This window comes from Mobula birostris, chromosome 7 (genome assembly GCF_030028105.1).
Source record: "Mobula birostris isolate sMobBir1 chromosome 7, sMobBir1.hap1, whole genome shotgun sequence".
Classification (NCBI taxonomy): domain Eukaryota; kingdom Metazoa; phylum Chordata; class Chondrichthyes; order Myliobatiformes; family Myliobatidae; genus Mobula; species Mobula birostris.
The window spans coordinates 177,868,882-177,887,257 of record NC_092376.1 but is presented as its reverse complement, the minus strand read 5'-3'; the positions used below and the strand labels follow the sequence as shown (position 1 = coordinate 177,887,257).

General features: G+C 45.2%; 1 protein-coding gene across 1 annotated transcript in view; it reads right to left on the bottom strand.

Moving 5' to 3' along the window:
• Window positions 1-1,264: 1,264 nt before the first annotated feature.
• Window positions 1,265-18,376, bottom strand: part of LOC140200997 (protocadherin-10-like) — a 78,981-nt gene continuing 61,869 nt past the window's right edge. The window contains exon 7 of the mRNA XM_072264633.1: window positions 1,265-1,291. Within this exon, the coding sequence (XP_072120734.1) occupies window positions 1,265-1,291 (27 nt within the window). The remainder of the gene's footprint in view (window positions 1,292-18,376) is intronic.

Below are 18,376 nucleotides of genomic sequence, written 5' to 3'. Positions count from 1 at the left end.
TCTGTGCGCCACTTCTTCAAGTGTTTCGGCGATGGGGGGAGAGCAATAGGAGCAGGCAATGTGATGGCTGGAGGCTCCTAGTCAAGAACCGGCAGAAAAGCAGTGAATACTTGATTCAGTTGCTCAACGTTTGGACAGAAGCAGGAAAGTTGTTCGGCAGCAGTATTCACATCTGAGCAGCCCTATTTAGGATCCACTCTGCTCACCCTGAACTGGGAAGGGGCTAGAAAAGGTGCCCTAAAAATAGTCCACTTCACCCCATCCTGTCTGGAAAGCCGTGTCCAGAGGGATCACCATCATGCGGTCAAAAAACATCGAGAAGTGAAACTACGAAATTTAGAACTTGGAATATATGAACTCTGATGGATGACCCAAACTCAGACCAACCAGAGAGGAGAACTGCCTTTATTGCCCGGGAACTCCAAAAATTCAATTTTGACATTGTTGCTCTGAGTGAGACCCGCAGAGCTGGAGAAGGGCAACTAAAGGAACAGCAAGGTCAGTACACCTTTTTCTGGAAAGGACTTGATCCTGAACAACTGAGGATCCATGGAGTAGGTTTTGCCATCCGAAACAGCCTACTTCAGAAGCTGACAGAGCAACCACTGGGAATCAACGAACGTCCCATGACTCTACGAATCCAGTTTGTCAAGAATCAACACGCCACCATCATCAGTGTCTATGCTCCAACTCTGGACGCTGAAGATGAAGTAAAGATGAACTTCTACACCCAACTTGACAACGTCCTTTCCTCTGTTCCCAACAACAACAAGATCATTCTCTTGGGAGACTTCAGTGCCAGAGTCAGGAAAGATCATAGACTCTGGACTGGAATAATAAGCAAGGAAGGAGTTGGCACCGTCAATCCGAATGGAACACTCCTCCTCACCAAATGTGCTGAACACAATCTGGTGATTACAAACACCCTATTTCTCCAGAAAAACAGGAACAAAATCTTCTGGCAGCATCCACGCTCCAAACACTGGCACCTCATCGACTACATCATCGTATGATCTCAGGACCAACAAGATGTACTGATAACAAGAGATATTACTGGTGCCAACAAGTGCTGGACAGACCACCGACTCATCCCATCCACCATGAGAATGAAGATTCAGCCCAAAAGGAAACACCAAAATCAGAACATTATTAAGAAATTTGATGTTGACATCCTTCAAGACATCAATCATGTACAGAAGTTCCAACAAAACCTTCAAGAACAACTGCCTCAACAAATCCCACCATCGGTAGAAGAACACTGGAATCAATTGAAGAACACTATCATCACCTCCTGCAAAGAAACAATTGGGTTCAAGACGAAAAAGCATCAGGATTGGTTCAATGATAACGACGAACTACTCCAACAACTCATCGACGAAAAGAGGAAAGCTTTCAACACCTTACAAATGACCAACATTCACCAAAAGGAAACACTGTCAGGAATGCAAGGTTGCAGTCCAGAAGAGCACCTGAAACCTGAAAAACCAATGCTGGAGGAAGAAATCTCAGGAAATCCAACAACTAGCAGATGCCAATGACACTCAAGGCTTTTTCAGCACAACTAAAGCTACTTTTGGCCCACCCACTCACGGTCAAGCCACTCTCAAAAGCAAAGATGGTTCAACCATCCTGAAGAGCAATGCTGACATCAATTCTAGATGGAGGGAGCACTTTGAAGATCTTCTAAATCAAACCATCTCATTTGACAGAAATGTGATTAATAACGTTCCAAGACAGCCCGTTGATGACTCCTTAAGCAAAATACCAACACCTGAAGTCAAGGAAACCATCAAAACCTTGAAAAATAACAAGGCCGCTGGACTCGATAGAATTCCAGCCGAGGTCTACAAAATTGGAGGTAACCTGCTTCATTACCAACTGCATCAACTCCTCATCAAGATCTGGATAAATGAAGACGTACTAGCAGGCTTTAGAGACTCAGCAATCGTTACCATCTACAAAAGAAAAGGCGATCAATCCGAATGCGGAAGCTATCGTGGAATTTCCCTTTTGGCAACAGCAGGGAAGATCCTCACCCGCATCTTGAACAACCAGCTCAAGCCTTTAGCCGAGAAGATCCTTCCGGAGACACAAGCCAGTCTTAGACCATCACGTGGAGCAATTGACATGATCTTCACAATGCGACAACTACAAGAAAAATGTCGTGAATAACTTCAACCTTTGTACATGGCATTCATCGACCTCACCAAAGCCTTTGACTCGGTAGCAAGGGAACTCCTATGCGATGTCCTATCCACCTATGGATGCCCTGAAAAGTACATTCAAATCCTGAGATTCCTCCACGACGGCATGCTTGCCACAGTCATGGTCAGCAACAGTAACTGTGAGCTTTTTCAAGTTAGATCAGGAGTAAAACAGGAATGCGTGATTGCCCCAACTTTGTTCACCATCTTCATTGCGACAATCATCCACTCCATCAAAGATGACCTACACTCAGGAACTGAAATTGTCTACGGAACAGATGGCAGACTTTTCAATCTTGCCCTTCTCAAGTCCAAAAACAAGACATCCACGAGTTCCCTCATTGAGTTCCAATACGAAGAAGACAACAGTGTTGCAGCTCTCTCAGAAAACCACCTACAACAGATTCGGACTGCCTTCAGCCGTGCATACACGAAACTTGAACTTACCATCAATTCCAAGAAGACTCAGATCATCTACCAACCATCACCAACTGAGACAGATCAGATAGAACTATCATTTCAACTTGGCAAAACAACCCTGGAAAACGTGGACCACTTTCCGTATCTTGGAAGTCACCTCTCCTCAATGTCGACCTTAATGATGAGATCCAACATCATCTTAAATGCGCTGGAACAGCTTTTGGACGTCTCTGAACAAGAGTCTTTCATGATCGTGACATTCGAACAGACACCAAAATGTTAGTGTACGAAGCAGTGGTAATCCCAACGCTCCTGTATGCATCAGAAACCTGGACAACATACCGACGACATCTAAAGGCACTTGAAAAGTTCCATCAACGCTGTCTTCGAAACATCTTAAATATCAGCTGGGAAGATAGAAGAACCAATGTCAGTGTGCTAAATGAAGCAAAAACAACAAGCATTGAAGCCTACGTCATCAAGAACCAACTAAGATGGAGTGGTCATGTCGTTCGGATGAAAGACAAACATCTGCCCAAACAAATCCTCTACTCCCAGCTTAAAGAAGGCAAACGTAAAAGAGGCGGACAACAGGAGAGATTCAAAGACGCCTTAAAAGCCAACATGAAGAAATGTAACATCAACATCAACAATTGGGAAACCAATGCCAAGGACAGGAAATTCAGGCAAGCCATCAACCGAGAAGGAATAGCAACTTTCAAAGTCAACAGATGTGCAGAATTAGAAGAAAAGAGAAGAAAATGGAAAGAGAGGCAGCAACTACTAAAGCCCGATCTGCCATCTGGAACTACCTGTCCTGAATGCGGAAGAACTTTCAAAGCCAAGATTGGACTCATAAGCCACTTGAGAGCCCATAAATAGATCAACAGAATGAAGACCATCAATCTTGACCTTGAGGGATAGCCACGACAATGTCACCATATGCTATCCAAAGATTTATTTTCTTGCAGGTATTCACAGTAGAAAAAAAGCAATAAAATACAGTCAATGATAAACTACACACAAAGAACCAATGTGCAAAAGAAACTGTGCGAATAAAATAATAATAATAAAATATTAACAATTAGATAAATAAATACGTAGGCAGATAAGTAAATAGATAGATGCACACATAATAAAGAAATAGATAGATAAATAAATAGATGAGAGATAGGTAGTGGTTCCTTAAGGATGTCAAGGCCAAGCATAGTAGTGGGGATAAGCTCCTGCTACCTATTAAATGCTCATATGGCATACATCTCAAATAACTTCTGACAGGACCCTTTCTACTGACGGGAGAAGCGGCAAAGGTGAGTTACTGACACCTTAAAACCAGTTGCTTGGGGAAGGTGGGGCTCGTCAGCTGTGATCGGCAGCTCACCTAGAAGGAAAACTGACCTCAGACCTCTGTTACCTTGCGGCTATACCCACTCACGGGGAAGGCTTTGGCAGTAAACGCAGAGGGAAAATCCAGAGCTGGAGTCTCTAAGGCAATTCTATGTTGAGTTCAACGCCAACTGACAACACATGCGACAACACTGGTGCCAGACTGTATCAGAATCTGCCGTTGCTTTGGATTCATCAGCTGCATGGAGAGGGGGTGCCTGCTGCACGGGCAACAGCTTGCTCTCCATATCATACCGCTCTCCCTGCAGGCCCCTGTCGCATGCCAATAGAGCATCAGGCCTCCAGGTTTCTTGATCACCTGTATTTACGAATTGTTGTCTTAATGAGAGTCATTAAACCCTTCTGCTTTCTGTTTAATCTTATCAAGTTAATTGTGGCAGGCACAGGTTTTCCACTTTCCATGATTATTTGATTTGGACTCTTGTTTATCGCTGCTTGCGGGGTCCTGCGTTGAGAGTGAATTGTCATTTGGCTGTGCCCCTAATGCTCTGTTGGAACTCCTGTGTTTAACCTTTTGTTTCCATCTCTACGTTGGGGGTTTGCCTTTCCTCCACACCCGGGTTCAGTTATTGTCAGTACTCACCGTGACAGGGTCTGTTGTTCCTCCACACCAGGGTTCAGTCGTTGCCAACGCTCACCGTGACACACTTAGACAGCTGGGATGCAACATCACATGGTCAACCCCAACCAATGGAGACCCTCAAGATAGATAGAAAGATAGATAGACGATAGATAGGTAGATAATAGTGAGAACTTGAGTTGTAGAGACCTTAAAAGTATGTCCATAGAACATAGAACAGTACAGCATATGAACAGGCCCTTCAGCCCACACTGTTGTACCAAGCCAGCTAAAAGTAAATCAAAAATACCCCAAAATCTAATCACTCCTACCCACACAAAGTCCACATCCCTCCATCTTCCTCATATTCATGTGTCTATCTAAACATCTCTTCAAAACCTCTAATGTACTTGCCTCTACCACCATACCAGGCATTCCACCACTCTCTGAGTAAAATACTTACCCCTCACATCCCCTAATTACCATCAATGAATGCCCTCTGGTACTAGACATTTTTCCCTGTGAAAAAGATACTCCCTGTCTACTCTATATATGCCTCTCATAATCTTATAAACCTCAATCAGATTTCCCCTCAGCCTCCCCTACTTTAGAGAAAACAGCCCAAGTTTGTCCAGCCTCTCATGATAGCACATGCCCTCTAAATCAGGCAGCATCCTGGTAAACCTCATCTGCACCCTCTCCAAAGCCTCAACGTCCTTCCTATAATGGGGCAAATCAGTTTGGAGGTGAGATAAATGATTTAATGTCATGTCCCTGAAAGTGACTGCTGGTCAGTGGCACAGATCCTGCTATAGATGTGGCCTAGGTTGGCTGTACGCTGCCACAAGATTCACTCTGTTGACCCTAGAGGAAAAAAAAATTCCAAAGGCAAAGGAAATGATGTTTTGAGGTGGGATTGCTCTCTGCATGCCTCCCATGTCCATTCATCCCTCCCCACTGATCTCCCTCCTGGCACTAATCCCTGTGACCATGACAAGTGCTACACCTGCCCCTACACCTCCATTCAGGGACCCAGTTAGTCCCTCCAGGTGAGACAACATTTGACCCGCAAGCCTGTTGGGGCCATCTACCGTATCCGGTGCTCCTGGCATGGCATCAGTGAGACCAGACGTAGGTTGGGAACTGCTGAGTTAAGCACCATTGCTCCATCCACCACAAACGGTGGGTTTTTACGGTGGCCAACAATTGTAATTCTGCTTCCCATTCCATGGCCTCCTCTACCGCCACAGTGAGGCCACATTCAAGTTGGAGGAGCAACACCTCATATTCTGCTTAGGTAGTTTCCAACCTGATGGCATGAACATCCACCTCTCTGACTTCCACCCCACATCACATATAAATGAAATGCCATAGTTTCTTACTCAAAAATTTGCAAACCCATCTTTATGGCCAATCCCGAGAGCTTGTCATCCCACATGGCTTTGCACACTCAGTGTTTCAGGAACAGCTCCTTCCCGTCCGCCTTCAAATTTCCGAATGGACATTGAACCCATGAACACTACCTCACTATTTTTCTTTGCTCTAATTTTTGCACCTGTTTATTTTTTAATATATTTTTATTGTAATGTATGGAATATTTTATGTATTGCATTATACTGCTGCTGCAAAATAATAACGCTCAAGACATATGCCAGTGAGAATAAACCTGATTCTGGTCCATACCCTAAAGAAGGCTACTGTATTCCACCTACATATCGTACTGTGCAGTACCTAAATGGGAAACATCAAAGTTCAAGGCAGCATTCAGCATCGGGTTTAATATCACTGGCACATGTCGTGAAGTTTGTTGTTATGTGGCAGCGGTACATTGCTATACATAGTGATAAAAACTATAGCAGTAGTGAAATGGCAGAGTAGATTCGATGGGCCAAATGGCCTTATTCTGCTCCTATATTTCATGGTTTTATGGTCTTAAATTACTATAAGAACATGTTTTTAAAAAAGAAAATAAATTAACTAAGCAGAGAGAACAATAGTGAGGTCGTGTACATGGGTTCACTCGCCATTCAGAAATCCGATGGCAGGGGGGTGGGGGGTGATGAAGAAGCTGTTCCTGAATAGTTGAGTGAGTGTCTTCAGGCTCCTGCACTCCCACCTTGCCGGTAGCAATGAGAAGAGGGCATGTCCTGGGTGATGGAGTTCCTTTTTGAGCCCCTGCTTTTTGAAAGTGCCCTGCATGCTGTGAAAGCTGGTGCCTGGGGTGAAGCTGACCAAGCTTGCAGCCCTCTGCAGTTTTTTCCAATCCTGTGCAGTTTGTTTATTTTTAAGCGTGTCGCACCAGACAGTCAGCCATTCTTGTCTGGCGTGTGGTGTCAGGATTGGTCTCCTTTCGGATTAACCGGGTCACGATATGAACGTTCCTGACTCGACCCTTTTTATTTCCACGAGGCCGAGTGGCTAGCTCGACGCTCAACCCGGCACGGATGGGGAGCGTGCTCGGGGGGGTGGCCCGATTTGGATTCGAACTCGGGAGCCTTCGATCCAGGGTCTGGTGCTGATGCCATTGCACCACCGGCCGGCCCATCCTGTGCAGTGTCCCCGCCATACCAGACCGTGATACAACCAGTTAGAATGCTCTCCACAGTACATCTGCAGAAATTTGTGAGTGTCTTTGGTGTGTGACGAAAGTACACATAGACTAAGATGTTAACTGTCCTGTGCTGGCACCAGTGGGATCAGCAGTTGGTCTGCCACCTGTCTTCAGGAGAAAGAGAGATAAGGAAAACAATGGAGCAGCATTTGGAGATGTTAATGAAGAGACGGGAGAGTTTAACGGAAGGAGACACGGTCTGAGAGCTGTCAAGATCAGCTCCTCTTTGAACCCTGAACTGTTTGAAGTGATGGACAGGCGATACCCCAGCAGGGGGATAAAAAGGGACAGGTTCGCTAAGGCAGGACACACACGACACCCCGAGGTAATGAGATCCTGGAAGCGGTGCGTCTCCCACAAGTCGGTGGGAGTTTTTGGAGGGCTGGTCGCGGGACCAAGCCATCGACGCACAGGGTGGAAAGAAACGATCGGCGGGAACCTGGTGTGTGTCCGCCCTTGCCTGGGTGCCAGGTTCACTACAGAGGAGCGATCGTATCTGAAACGGAGGGGTCACAGTCGGTGACCTCAGAAGACATTACAAAGGGCTCGCCCAAAAGTTGACTGCGAGGAACATCGAAGGTCTGTTTGGAAGCCGTTTTTGAATATTCATTCGCTTTCTCTCTCTCTCTCCCACGGCAGTGATTACTGTGAACTGAACTGAACTCAATTGAACTGAACTTTGCGTCACTTTGAAACTGGTCATTTACCCCTAGACGACGATAGAGCTTGATTGATCCTATTATCCTAGTTTCTGTGTACATGTGTGTTTATCATTGCTGAACTGTTGTATTCATTATCCTTTTGATTAGAGTACTGTGTTGCTTATTTCTTTAATAAAACTTTCTTAGTTCCAGTAATCCAGACTCCAACTGAGTGATCCATTTCTGCTGGTTTGGCAACCCAGTTACGGGGTACATAACATAAGTGGGGTTCTCGTCCGCGATTTTGAACGCTAAATTTGGGACAGAGTAAATTGATTGGGTTAAAATTCCCGAAAGAAAGAAAAGACAAACAGCAGAAATGGAGATTGAGGAATTTCTAAAGGTGCCGACCTTGGAGGCATTAGAGGATGCCAAGAAAGTGGAATTGGCAGCTGTGGCCAAATGGTTGAATCTTGTTAAGGGGAAGTTGACAATGAGGAGAGAGGAGATACACAGAGCTATCGTAGAGCACTATGTATCTAAAGGTGTGTTTCCCCAAGGGGAGCTGGAGGTGGTGTCTATTGAAAAACCTGCTGGAGACGCTGTACAGGTGCAGCTTGAAAAACTGAGACTCGAGCACGAGTTCCGGGTACGGCAGTTAGAACACGAAGAGAAGCAGTTAGAAAGGCAGGAGAGAGAGAGACAGTTACAACGGCAAGAGAGAGAGAAACAGTTAGAGCGAGAAGAAAGGCAGTTGGAGCGAGAGAAGAAACAGAGGGAAAGGGAATTTGAGCTTGAGAAGTTAAAGATAATGGCAGAGCAGGGGCCCGTGCCGAACCAAGGTGGAGGGTTCCGGGTGACCCAGGAGGTTAGGCTGGTTCCCCCATTTGACGATACCGATGTGGATCGGTACTTTCTCCATTTCGAAAAAGTTGCTACAAGTCAGAACTGGCCAAGGGATAAGTGGGCTGTTTTGCTTCAGAGTGTACTGAAAGGGAAAGCCCAACAAGCTTACTCAGCTTTGTCCGCGGAAGATGCCCAGAGGTATGAGGTGATGAAAGAGGCCATTCTCAGGATTTATGAGTTGGTCCCGGAGGCATACCGGCAGAGGTTCCGGAATGCGAGGAAGCAGTGGGACTGCACGTATTTAGAGTTTGCCCGTGAGATGCAGACATATTGTGAGCATTGGTGCGCCTCGAAGGGGGTAGAGGGGGATTATGACAGACTGCTACAGCTGATCCTGATTGAGCAGTTTAAAGGTTGTGTCCCTGAGGGTATGAGACCCTACCTAGATGAGAAAGAGGCAGCCACGTTAGCCGCAACTGCTAAGTTAGCGGATGAGTATGCGTTGACACATAAAATGAAGTTTGCCCCAAGTAAAGGCTACCAGAAGGGTAGTCAGGACGGCGGGGAGAGTCCGCCAGAAAAGTCAGAAAGTAAGCCGGGGACTAGTGAGAAGGATAAGGTAGACCGGGAGCAGTCTGGTAGGAAGTCTCCTGGGGTCGTCTGTCATAATTGTGGGAAAGTCGGACACTTTGCGTCCAGGTGCTTTGCCCCAAAGAAGGAGACGGGAAAAGGAAAAACGGCGATTTTGACTGGCTGTATCGAGCTGGTAAACGAACCGCTAAGAGAGGACAGGTCTGCCAAAGTTCAGGAAGGGCGCGAGAGGTTTATTTCGGCCGGATTGGTGTCGGTGAAGGAGGGGTTAAACCCAGTTCCAGTGCGGATCTGGAGAGACACGGGAGCGTGTCAGTCACTGATACTGAAGAGTGTATTAGAGTTTAGCTCAGAGACCCAGACTGGGGAGGCAGAGGTCAAAGGTATTGGGGGAGGGACAGAGGCAGTCCCTTTGCATCAGATACACCTACAAAGCAACCTGGTCTCTGGACTAGTCACGATCGGGGTGAGGCCCGAATTACCAATGAAAGGCGTGGAAGTCTTGCTCGGTAATGACCTCGCCGGGGGAATCGTGTTCCCAGTCGTGAGATTGGCAGGTCAGCCTTCCAGCATTGAGGCCCCGCTCATGGACTCACAGGTTCATCCCGGGACTGCCGAAGTAAATTTAGCTGAGACGTACCAGGAGGAGGTAGAAAGTGAAAAGAAGGAGTGTAGTGAAACAAGAGGTAGTGAGGGAGCTGAGACAGACTTAGCATTAGCCAGGAAGGAAGTTGTGCAGGCGCAGGAGCGAGACAAGGGGCTGATGGTTTTGGCAGAGACAGCTCTCTCTGACGCAGAATTAAGAAGGGAGCCAGTAGGCTATTGTGTGGAGGAGGAAGTGCTAAGGAAGAAAGGGAGACCAAGTACTGTACCCACAGATGAGGAATGGGGGGTGGTGCAAAAGAGTTATGGGGATGAGATTTTTAACCTGGCCCACAAGGTACCTCTTGGTGGACATTTTGAGTTGCTGGAGGAAACAGTTGGTGGAATCATGAAAGAGGTTTACTGGCTGCACCGGAGGAAGGATGTTATTGATTATGGCAGACGCGAACTGAGACGGTCACAGGCTTTTGATATGCTAACAAACCTAGTCGGTGTTAGCGCAGAAATCAATAAAGCTAGGGTCCCCCTGATAAGAGAAAAAAACCATTTTGAAAAGATGAGTATGGTATCGACCAGATGGGAGAAGGTTATTGTTTTGGCCAGCTCTGCTGATAAGGTCTCTCCCTTAATCCCCGAACAAAGCGACTCTTTAGGAGAAGTAATTAAACGGCTCGCACACGTGTGTTTGATTGTCCCGAGGCGATGCAAAGAACTGGGACGTTGGGTGGTGTTTGTTACGCTAGGTCAGCCTAGTGAGCAACAGCCCTATAGAATGAGTAATTCAGTGACGAAAGGGCTGACGAACACAGAGGTGTGTATTGGCGATGTAATATGGCTGTCTGAAGCCAGCTTGATAGTGAACCTTGGAAAAAATGAGTTCAGCCACATGAAGGTCACTTATCTGGGAATTGTGGTAACACGGGCAGCTGGCAGCGATGCAAGCTAAAGTGCAGGCTATCTCTGACATCCCAACCCCGACAGACAAGGGGGCCCTCAGAAGGCTCTTGGAGATGGTGGGGTACTGTAGGAAGTTTTGCAATAACTCTGCAGTTACTACCCCTCCCCCTCCTACTAAGCCCTTGCGAGAGAAAACTAAGTCGGAATGGGACGACCCTTGTTATTGTGGTCCGGGATGAAACCCAATGAGAGGTTACATTGATCGCAATTCATCAGTGTTTTTGGCCACTATGAAGTTTGCTAAGTTGGAGCCTGGTCTAAGGGATTATTAATAACATATAAAAGGAACAGGAAATGTGATGGCTGACTGTCTGCCAGGTGTTGACAAATTAAAATTCACTGTATTAGCCAAATAGCTGATGAAGATGTATATTTGTGTGTATCAAATAATGTATTCATGTTTGTAATTTTTATCCCGGTAAAAATCCTTAAAGGTGAGGGGTGTGACGAAAGTACACATAGACTAAGATGTTAACTGTCCTGTGCTGGCACCAGTGGGATCAGCAGTTGGTCTGCCACCTGTCTTCAGGAGAAAGAGAGATAAGGAAAACAATGGAGCAGGATTTGGAGATGTTAATGAAGAGACGGGAGAGCTGTCAAGACCGGCTCCTCTTTGAACCCTGAACTGTTTGAAGTGATGGACAGGCGATACCCCAGCAGGGGAATAAAAAGGGACAGGTTCGCTAAGGCAGGACACACACGACACCCCGAGGTAATGAGACCCTGGAAGCAGTGCATCTCCCACAAGTCGGTGGAAGTTTTTGGAGGGCTGGTCGCGGGACCAAGCCATAGACGCACAGGGTGGAAAGACACGATTGGCGGGAACCTGGTGTGTGTCCACCCTTGCCTGGGTGCCGGGTTCACTGTAGAGGAATGGAGGGGTCACAGTCGGTGACCTCAGAAGACATTACAAAGGGCTTGCCTGAAAGCCGACTGCGAGGAATATCGAAGGTCTGTGTGGAAGCCGTTTTTGAATATTCATTCGCTTTCTCTCTCTCTCTCCCACGGCAGTGATTACTGTGAACTGAACTCAACTCAATTGAACTGAACTTTGCATCACTTTGAAACTGGTCATTTACCCCTAGACGACGATAGAGCTTGATTGATCCTATTATCCTAGTTTCTGTGTACATGTGTGTTTATCATTGCTGAACTGTTGTATTCATTATCCTTTTGATTAGAGTACTGTGTTGCTTATTTCTTTAATAAAACTTTCTTAGTTCTAGTAATCCAGACTCCAACTGAGTGATCCATTTCTGCTGGTTTGGCAACCCAGTTACGAAGTACGTAACAGGTGACACACCAATTCTCCTCAAACTCCAGTTAGAATGCTCTCCACAGTACACTCCAATAATCCAGTATTCAGGAATTTACTTTATTCCAACTGGCAAGCCCTGCTTTATAAAAATGCAAAGACTTCAAAGGCTTTGGGGCCAGCCTGAGAGGGATGCGAAGGCACCATTGTAATATTCTTTTATGTCTCTGTTGACGGGGAAAAAAAACTGCGGCGATGGGAGTAAAATAGATTTCAGTCATTGATTGAAGGAGACAGAAAAATAAATCTGCCGGGACCCCTCATTACACCACGAAGTGACTGCAATCAGTTTGTTTCAGATACACTGCTCCTAATGCCATTAAATCTATGCATCCAGTGATCTATTCATCTGTTCTTCCCGATGATGCCTGCCAACAGCAAAGCTAAACAGACTACAGATATAAATCAGAAACTCTTCAATTGCCACATCTGCTTCACTGGAACAGGCAAAATTAAAATAATAGTACTGAACATTCAGCTGTGTGTTTCAGCGCATGTCATTGTTAGTATTGCATTAGTTAGAAGCATGACATCTTTCAGCAAGACCATTCAGCCCATCTAGCCCGTGGTAGCTCTTAGGAAGGTGGTTCAACAAATCTCATGACATATGCAGGTGATATTAAACCTAATTCTGATTCTGATTCTAATGGAGTCCAATGTTTGTCCTAAAAAAATCAATAGATGAACTCAACAGGTCAACGGATCAGAAGGCATTTGTGGAGAGAAATGGACAGTCAAGATCCTTCATCTGGAATGGCAGAAACCAAAAGAGGAGTTTTTCAGGGTAAGCATCAGCTCCAATAAGCAGAGGGTGCCATACACAGGCCATGCATAAACGAAATGCAATCCATGGCCTGTCTGCTGCCTCCTCTACTGCCAACCTGAGCTGAGATGCAGAGTATAGGAACAGCACCTCATATTATCCCTTAGTAGTCTCCAACCTCATGGCAGCAACATCAATTTCAAAATTCAGATCAAATTTATTGTCAAAGTTCATATATGTCACCATATACAACCCAGTGATTAATTTTCTTGTGGGCATATTCAATAAATCCTCAATAGAATAGTAGCCACAATAGAATTAATGAAAGACCCCACTACCTTGGGCATTCAGCCAATGTGTAAAAGACAACAAACTGTGCAAATAAAATAAGAAAGAAAGAAAATTAATAAATAAATAAGCAGTAAATATTGAGAACATAAGATGAAGAGTCCTTGAAAGTGAGCCCATAGGTTGTGGGAACAATTCAATGATGGGGCAAGTGAAGTTGAGTAAAGTTAAGACCAAGAGACCATAAGACATAGGAGCAGAATTAGGCCATTTGGCCCATCAAGTCTGCTCTCCCATTTCATCATAGCTGATCTAATTTACCTCTTGGCTTCAATCGCCCGCTTTATCCCATATCCTTTCATGCCCTGACCAATCAAGAATCTATCAACCTCTGCCTTAAATATACATAAAGACTTGGCCTCCACAGCTGCCTGTGACAAAGAATTCCACAGATTCACCATCTTCTGGCTAAAGAATAATCCTCTTTGGTTCAAGAGCCTGATGGTTGAGGGGTAATAACTGTTCCTGAATCTGGTGCTGTGAGTACTGAAGCTCCTGTACCTTCTTGATGGCAGCAGTGAGAAGAGAGCATGTTCTGGTAGGGGGGGTCCCTGATGATGGATGCTGCTTTCCTGTAACAACGTTTTGTGTAGATGTGTTCAACGGTGGGGAGGGCTTTACCCACGATGAACTGGGCCATGTCAACTACTTTTTGTAGGATTTTCCTTGCAAGGACATTGGTGTTTCCATACCAGGCTGTAATGCAGCCATTCAATATACTCTCCACCACATACCTATAGAAGTTTGTCAAAGTTTTAGATGTCATGCCAAAACTCCACAAACTCCTGAGGAAATAGAAGTGCCTCTGTGCTTTCTTCATAATTGTACTTACGAGCTGAGCCCAGGATGGGTCCTCTGAAATTATAACACCCAGGAATTTGAAGTTGCTGGCCCTCTCCACCTCTGATCCTCTGATAAGGACTGATTCATGGACCTTCACTTTCATCCTCCTGAAGTCAATCATCAGTTCCTTGGACTTGCTGACATTGAGTACGAGATTGTTGTTGTGGCACCACTCGGGCAGATTTTCAAGCTCCCTCCTATATGCTGATTCATCACCACCTTTGATCTGGCCCATGACAGTGGTACCATCCGCAAACTAGAATACGGCATTGCGGCTGCACTTAGCCACACAGTCATAAGTGTAAAACAAGTAGAGCAGGGGGTAAGCACACAGCCTCATGGTGCACCTGTGCTGATGGAGATTGTGGAGGAGATGGTATTGCCAATCTGAACTGACTGGGGTCTGCAAGTGAGGAAATTGAGGATCCAATGCATAAGAAGGTATTGAGCGCAAGGTTCTGAAGCTTATTGATTAGCTTTGAGGGGATGATGGTATTGAATGCCGAGCTGTAATCGATAAAGAGCTTCCTGATGTACTGTATGCTCCTTTGCTGTCCAGATGTTCCAGTGAGATGGCATCTGCTGTGAACCTGTTGCTGAGGTAAGCAAATGGAACAGATCCAAGTTGCTTCTCAGACAGGAGTTGATTTGTTTCATTGCCAATCTCTCAAAACTCTTCATTGCTGTGGATATACTGTAAGTGCTGAGGCAGGTTACCACGTTCTTCGTAGGCACCGGTATAATTGAAGCCTGCTTGAAACGGGTGGGTATCGCAGACCGCCAAAGTGAGAGGTTAAAGATCTCAGCGAGCTCTCCAGCTAGTTGATCAGCACAGGTCTTTAGTACTTGACTAGTACCCGGTATTGGCTGGGTTCTCCCTCCTGAAGGCTGCTTGCCCATCAGCCTCAGAGACTAAAATCACAAGATGTTCAGGGGCTGTGGAAGCTTGTAATGATTCTTCCATGCTTTGATGGTCAAAGCGAGCACAGAGGACATTGAGCTCATCTGGATGTGTAGCCCTGTTGTTGCCTATGTTGATTTCTCTAACTTCCAGTAACCACACCTCTCTGTTCCCCCCTTTCCCTTATTCCTCTGGTCCCTTCACTCCTCTTTTCCTCTTCTTCTTCCACCATGACTTACCCATCACCTACACCTTCCGCTCTCTGGTATCCCTTCCTATCAGATTCCAACTTGTTTAGCCCTTTAGCTGTACTGCCAATCTTCTCACATTGTCCCCACTTCCCTCCCACATCCATCTACCTACATTCCCCCTCACCTACTCTCACCTATCAAACTCCACCTTCTTCATCCCTTTTCCTCTTCCTCCTATCCTCCTCCAGTGTCTGGGATCATTCCCACTTCCCTCTATCTATCCATATTTCCCCTCTCACCTGGTCTCACCTATCGCCTGCCAGTTCATGCTCATCACCTGCTGGTTGACAGGTTAGGATTAACCACAGTAGACCATAAGACCATAAGACATAGGAGCAGAATTAGGCCACTTGGCCCATCAAGTCTGCACCATTATTCCATTATGGCTGCTTTATTTTCCGTCTCAACCCCATTTTCTTGCCCTCTCCCCATAACCTTCGATGCACTTACTAATCAGTAACCTACCAAGCTCCACTTTAAATACACCCAATGACTTAGTCTCACAGCCATCTGTGGCAGTGAGTTCCATGGATTCACCACCCTCTGGCTAAAGAAATTCTACCTCATCTCTGTTCTGAATGGACCTCTCTCTATTCTAAGGCTGGGCCCTCAGGTTCTGGACTCTCCTATTATAGGAAATATCCTTTCCAAGTCTAAGCCTTGCATTATTCGATAGGTTTCAATTAGGTTCCTATCTCATTCTTCTAAATTCCAGTGAGTACAGGCTGAGAGCCATCAAATGTGCCTTATACTTTAACCCATTTATTCCGAGGATTATCCTTGTGAACCTCCTCTGGAACTTCTCCAATGCCAGCACATCCTTTCTTAGACAAGGATCCCAATACTGCTGAAAATACTCCACATGCAGTCTTATAAAGCCTTGGCATAACATCCTTGCTTTTATCTTTAGTGAATCCTGCACAGGGACTCCTAAATCCCTTTGCACCTCAGATTTCTGAATTTGCCCCCTGTTTAGAAAACAGCCAATGCCTTTATTCCCTCCACCAACGTGCATGACCATACATTGTATTCCATCTGCCACTTCTTTGCAAAATTCTCCCAATCTGTCTAAGTCCTTCTGCAGGCTCCTTTCTTCCACGACTCTATCTGCCTCTCCATCTATCTTTGTACTGTCCTCAAATCTGGCCAAAAAGCCGTCAATTTCATCATCGAAATGATGTGTCTGCAGTCACATTTAGGGCAGACTAGGTCAGGATGTCAGATATTCTTCCCTAAAGAGTGTTAATGAATCAGATGTGTTCTGACAAGCGTTTCCATGGTTTCACTGCTGACCAATAATGGCTCCTGATAGGGAAATGTATCTGTTTTAAAAATGTCAATCTTGCCATCAAATCCACTGCTTTGTAATTCTGTAAGTGAAAATTCAAAACCCATTGGGATCTTTGCCCTCATTTGAGTCAGGCCTCATACACAAACAGAAGTTCAGAATCTTTTCCTCGGGTAGAAATGTCAAATACAGGAGTACAAGCATTTAAAGTGAGAGGAGGGAAGTTTTAGAACATGGAACATACACTCAGTGGCCACTTTATTAGGTACAGCTGTACACCTGCTCATTAGTGCAAATATCTAATCAGCCAATCATATAGCAACAGCTCAATGCATTAAAGCATGTATACACGGTCAAGAGGGTCAGTTATTGTTCAGACCAAACATCCGAATGGGGAAGAAATGTGATCTAAGTGACTTTGACTCAGAAACTGCTGTCCTCCTGAGGTTTTCACACACAACAGTCTCTAGAGTTTACGGAGAATGGTGCAAAAAAACAAAAGCCATCCAGTGAGTGGCAGTTTGCTGGATGAAAGTGCCTTGTTAGTGACAGAGGGTCAGAGGAGAATGGCCAGACTCGTTCAAGCTGACAGGAAGGTGACAGTAACTCAAATAACCACGTGATATAACAGAGGTGTGCAGAAGAGCATTGAACCTTGAAGTCGATGGGCTACAGCAGCAGAAGACCAGAACAGGTTCCACTCCTGTGGCCACTTTGTTAGGTACACTCCTTTGACCCATGCTGTTGTGTCAACCTTTTAACGAATCTAACCCCTCCTTTGCATATACAGTAGCTCTCCATTTTTCTATCATCCATGTACCCATCTCAGCGTTTCTAATACATCTAACGTATCTGTCTCTACCACCACCACAGCAGAGTGCTCCATGCACCCCACACTCAATGTTCCCTCTAATTTGTAATGACCAGTGTGCGCAACCATTTTGTGCTATGCAATTTTTTTCCCAGTGACTGCAATATGTGCACACTGAACTTTATATATAGAGGTGTTCATTGTAACTGCTATCAAAACACTATCAATAGGAACTTTGATGTCCTCTGGGTTTGATCATTTTTGCTGTCGTTCATCCGCACTCTCACAAAGCATGCGTAGCAGTCCTGGACCGATGAAGGTAATGAAGGATTTTCTGACTGGAGCTTTTGCACACCGTCCATAAGTGATTTGCTTGCTAAGTGATACTTTAAGTTCTCCAGCAACTTTTGCATCATGACAGTACACACAGGTAACACCGGTTTCTGTATTGTACATAAATATTTGTCGAAGCTGCAGGTTCCTGACCTCATGAGCTTTCGGTGTAGCAGTTTCTACTGTTTCATTAAGCCATTCCACTTTAAATGTACTAGCAGTTCGTTTGTGCTTCACGCCCTTTACTTCTTTGGAATTCAACAGAGTGAATCAATAATTTATTCAATAAAAACTGTATAAATAAGCCAATTCTAAAATCTGCAGACAAATCATCGCAAACTCCACGTTGTCAACAGCACCTGCATCAGAAACCAGAAAAGAAAATGTAATTGTGTACAATCGTGAAATATACTTAACATGCCAACGAGGTAAAGAGTAACAAGCTTTTGTGCGCAGTTTAAATTCCTTTGTGCGCCAGTAACAAAAGGTGCACACACACATTGCCACCAATCTGTAAAAATCTATCTCTGACATCTCCCCTAAACTTTCCTCCAATCACCTTAAAATTCTGCCCCCTGCTGGCCTACCCCTGCCCCTGTTTTCATGGGTTCTTATTAAAAATCAGTTTGTAAGTCTCAACTTGTCAAAGCAAGCTGAAACTTGAAAAAGAGCATTTTAAAAACT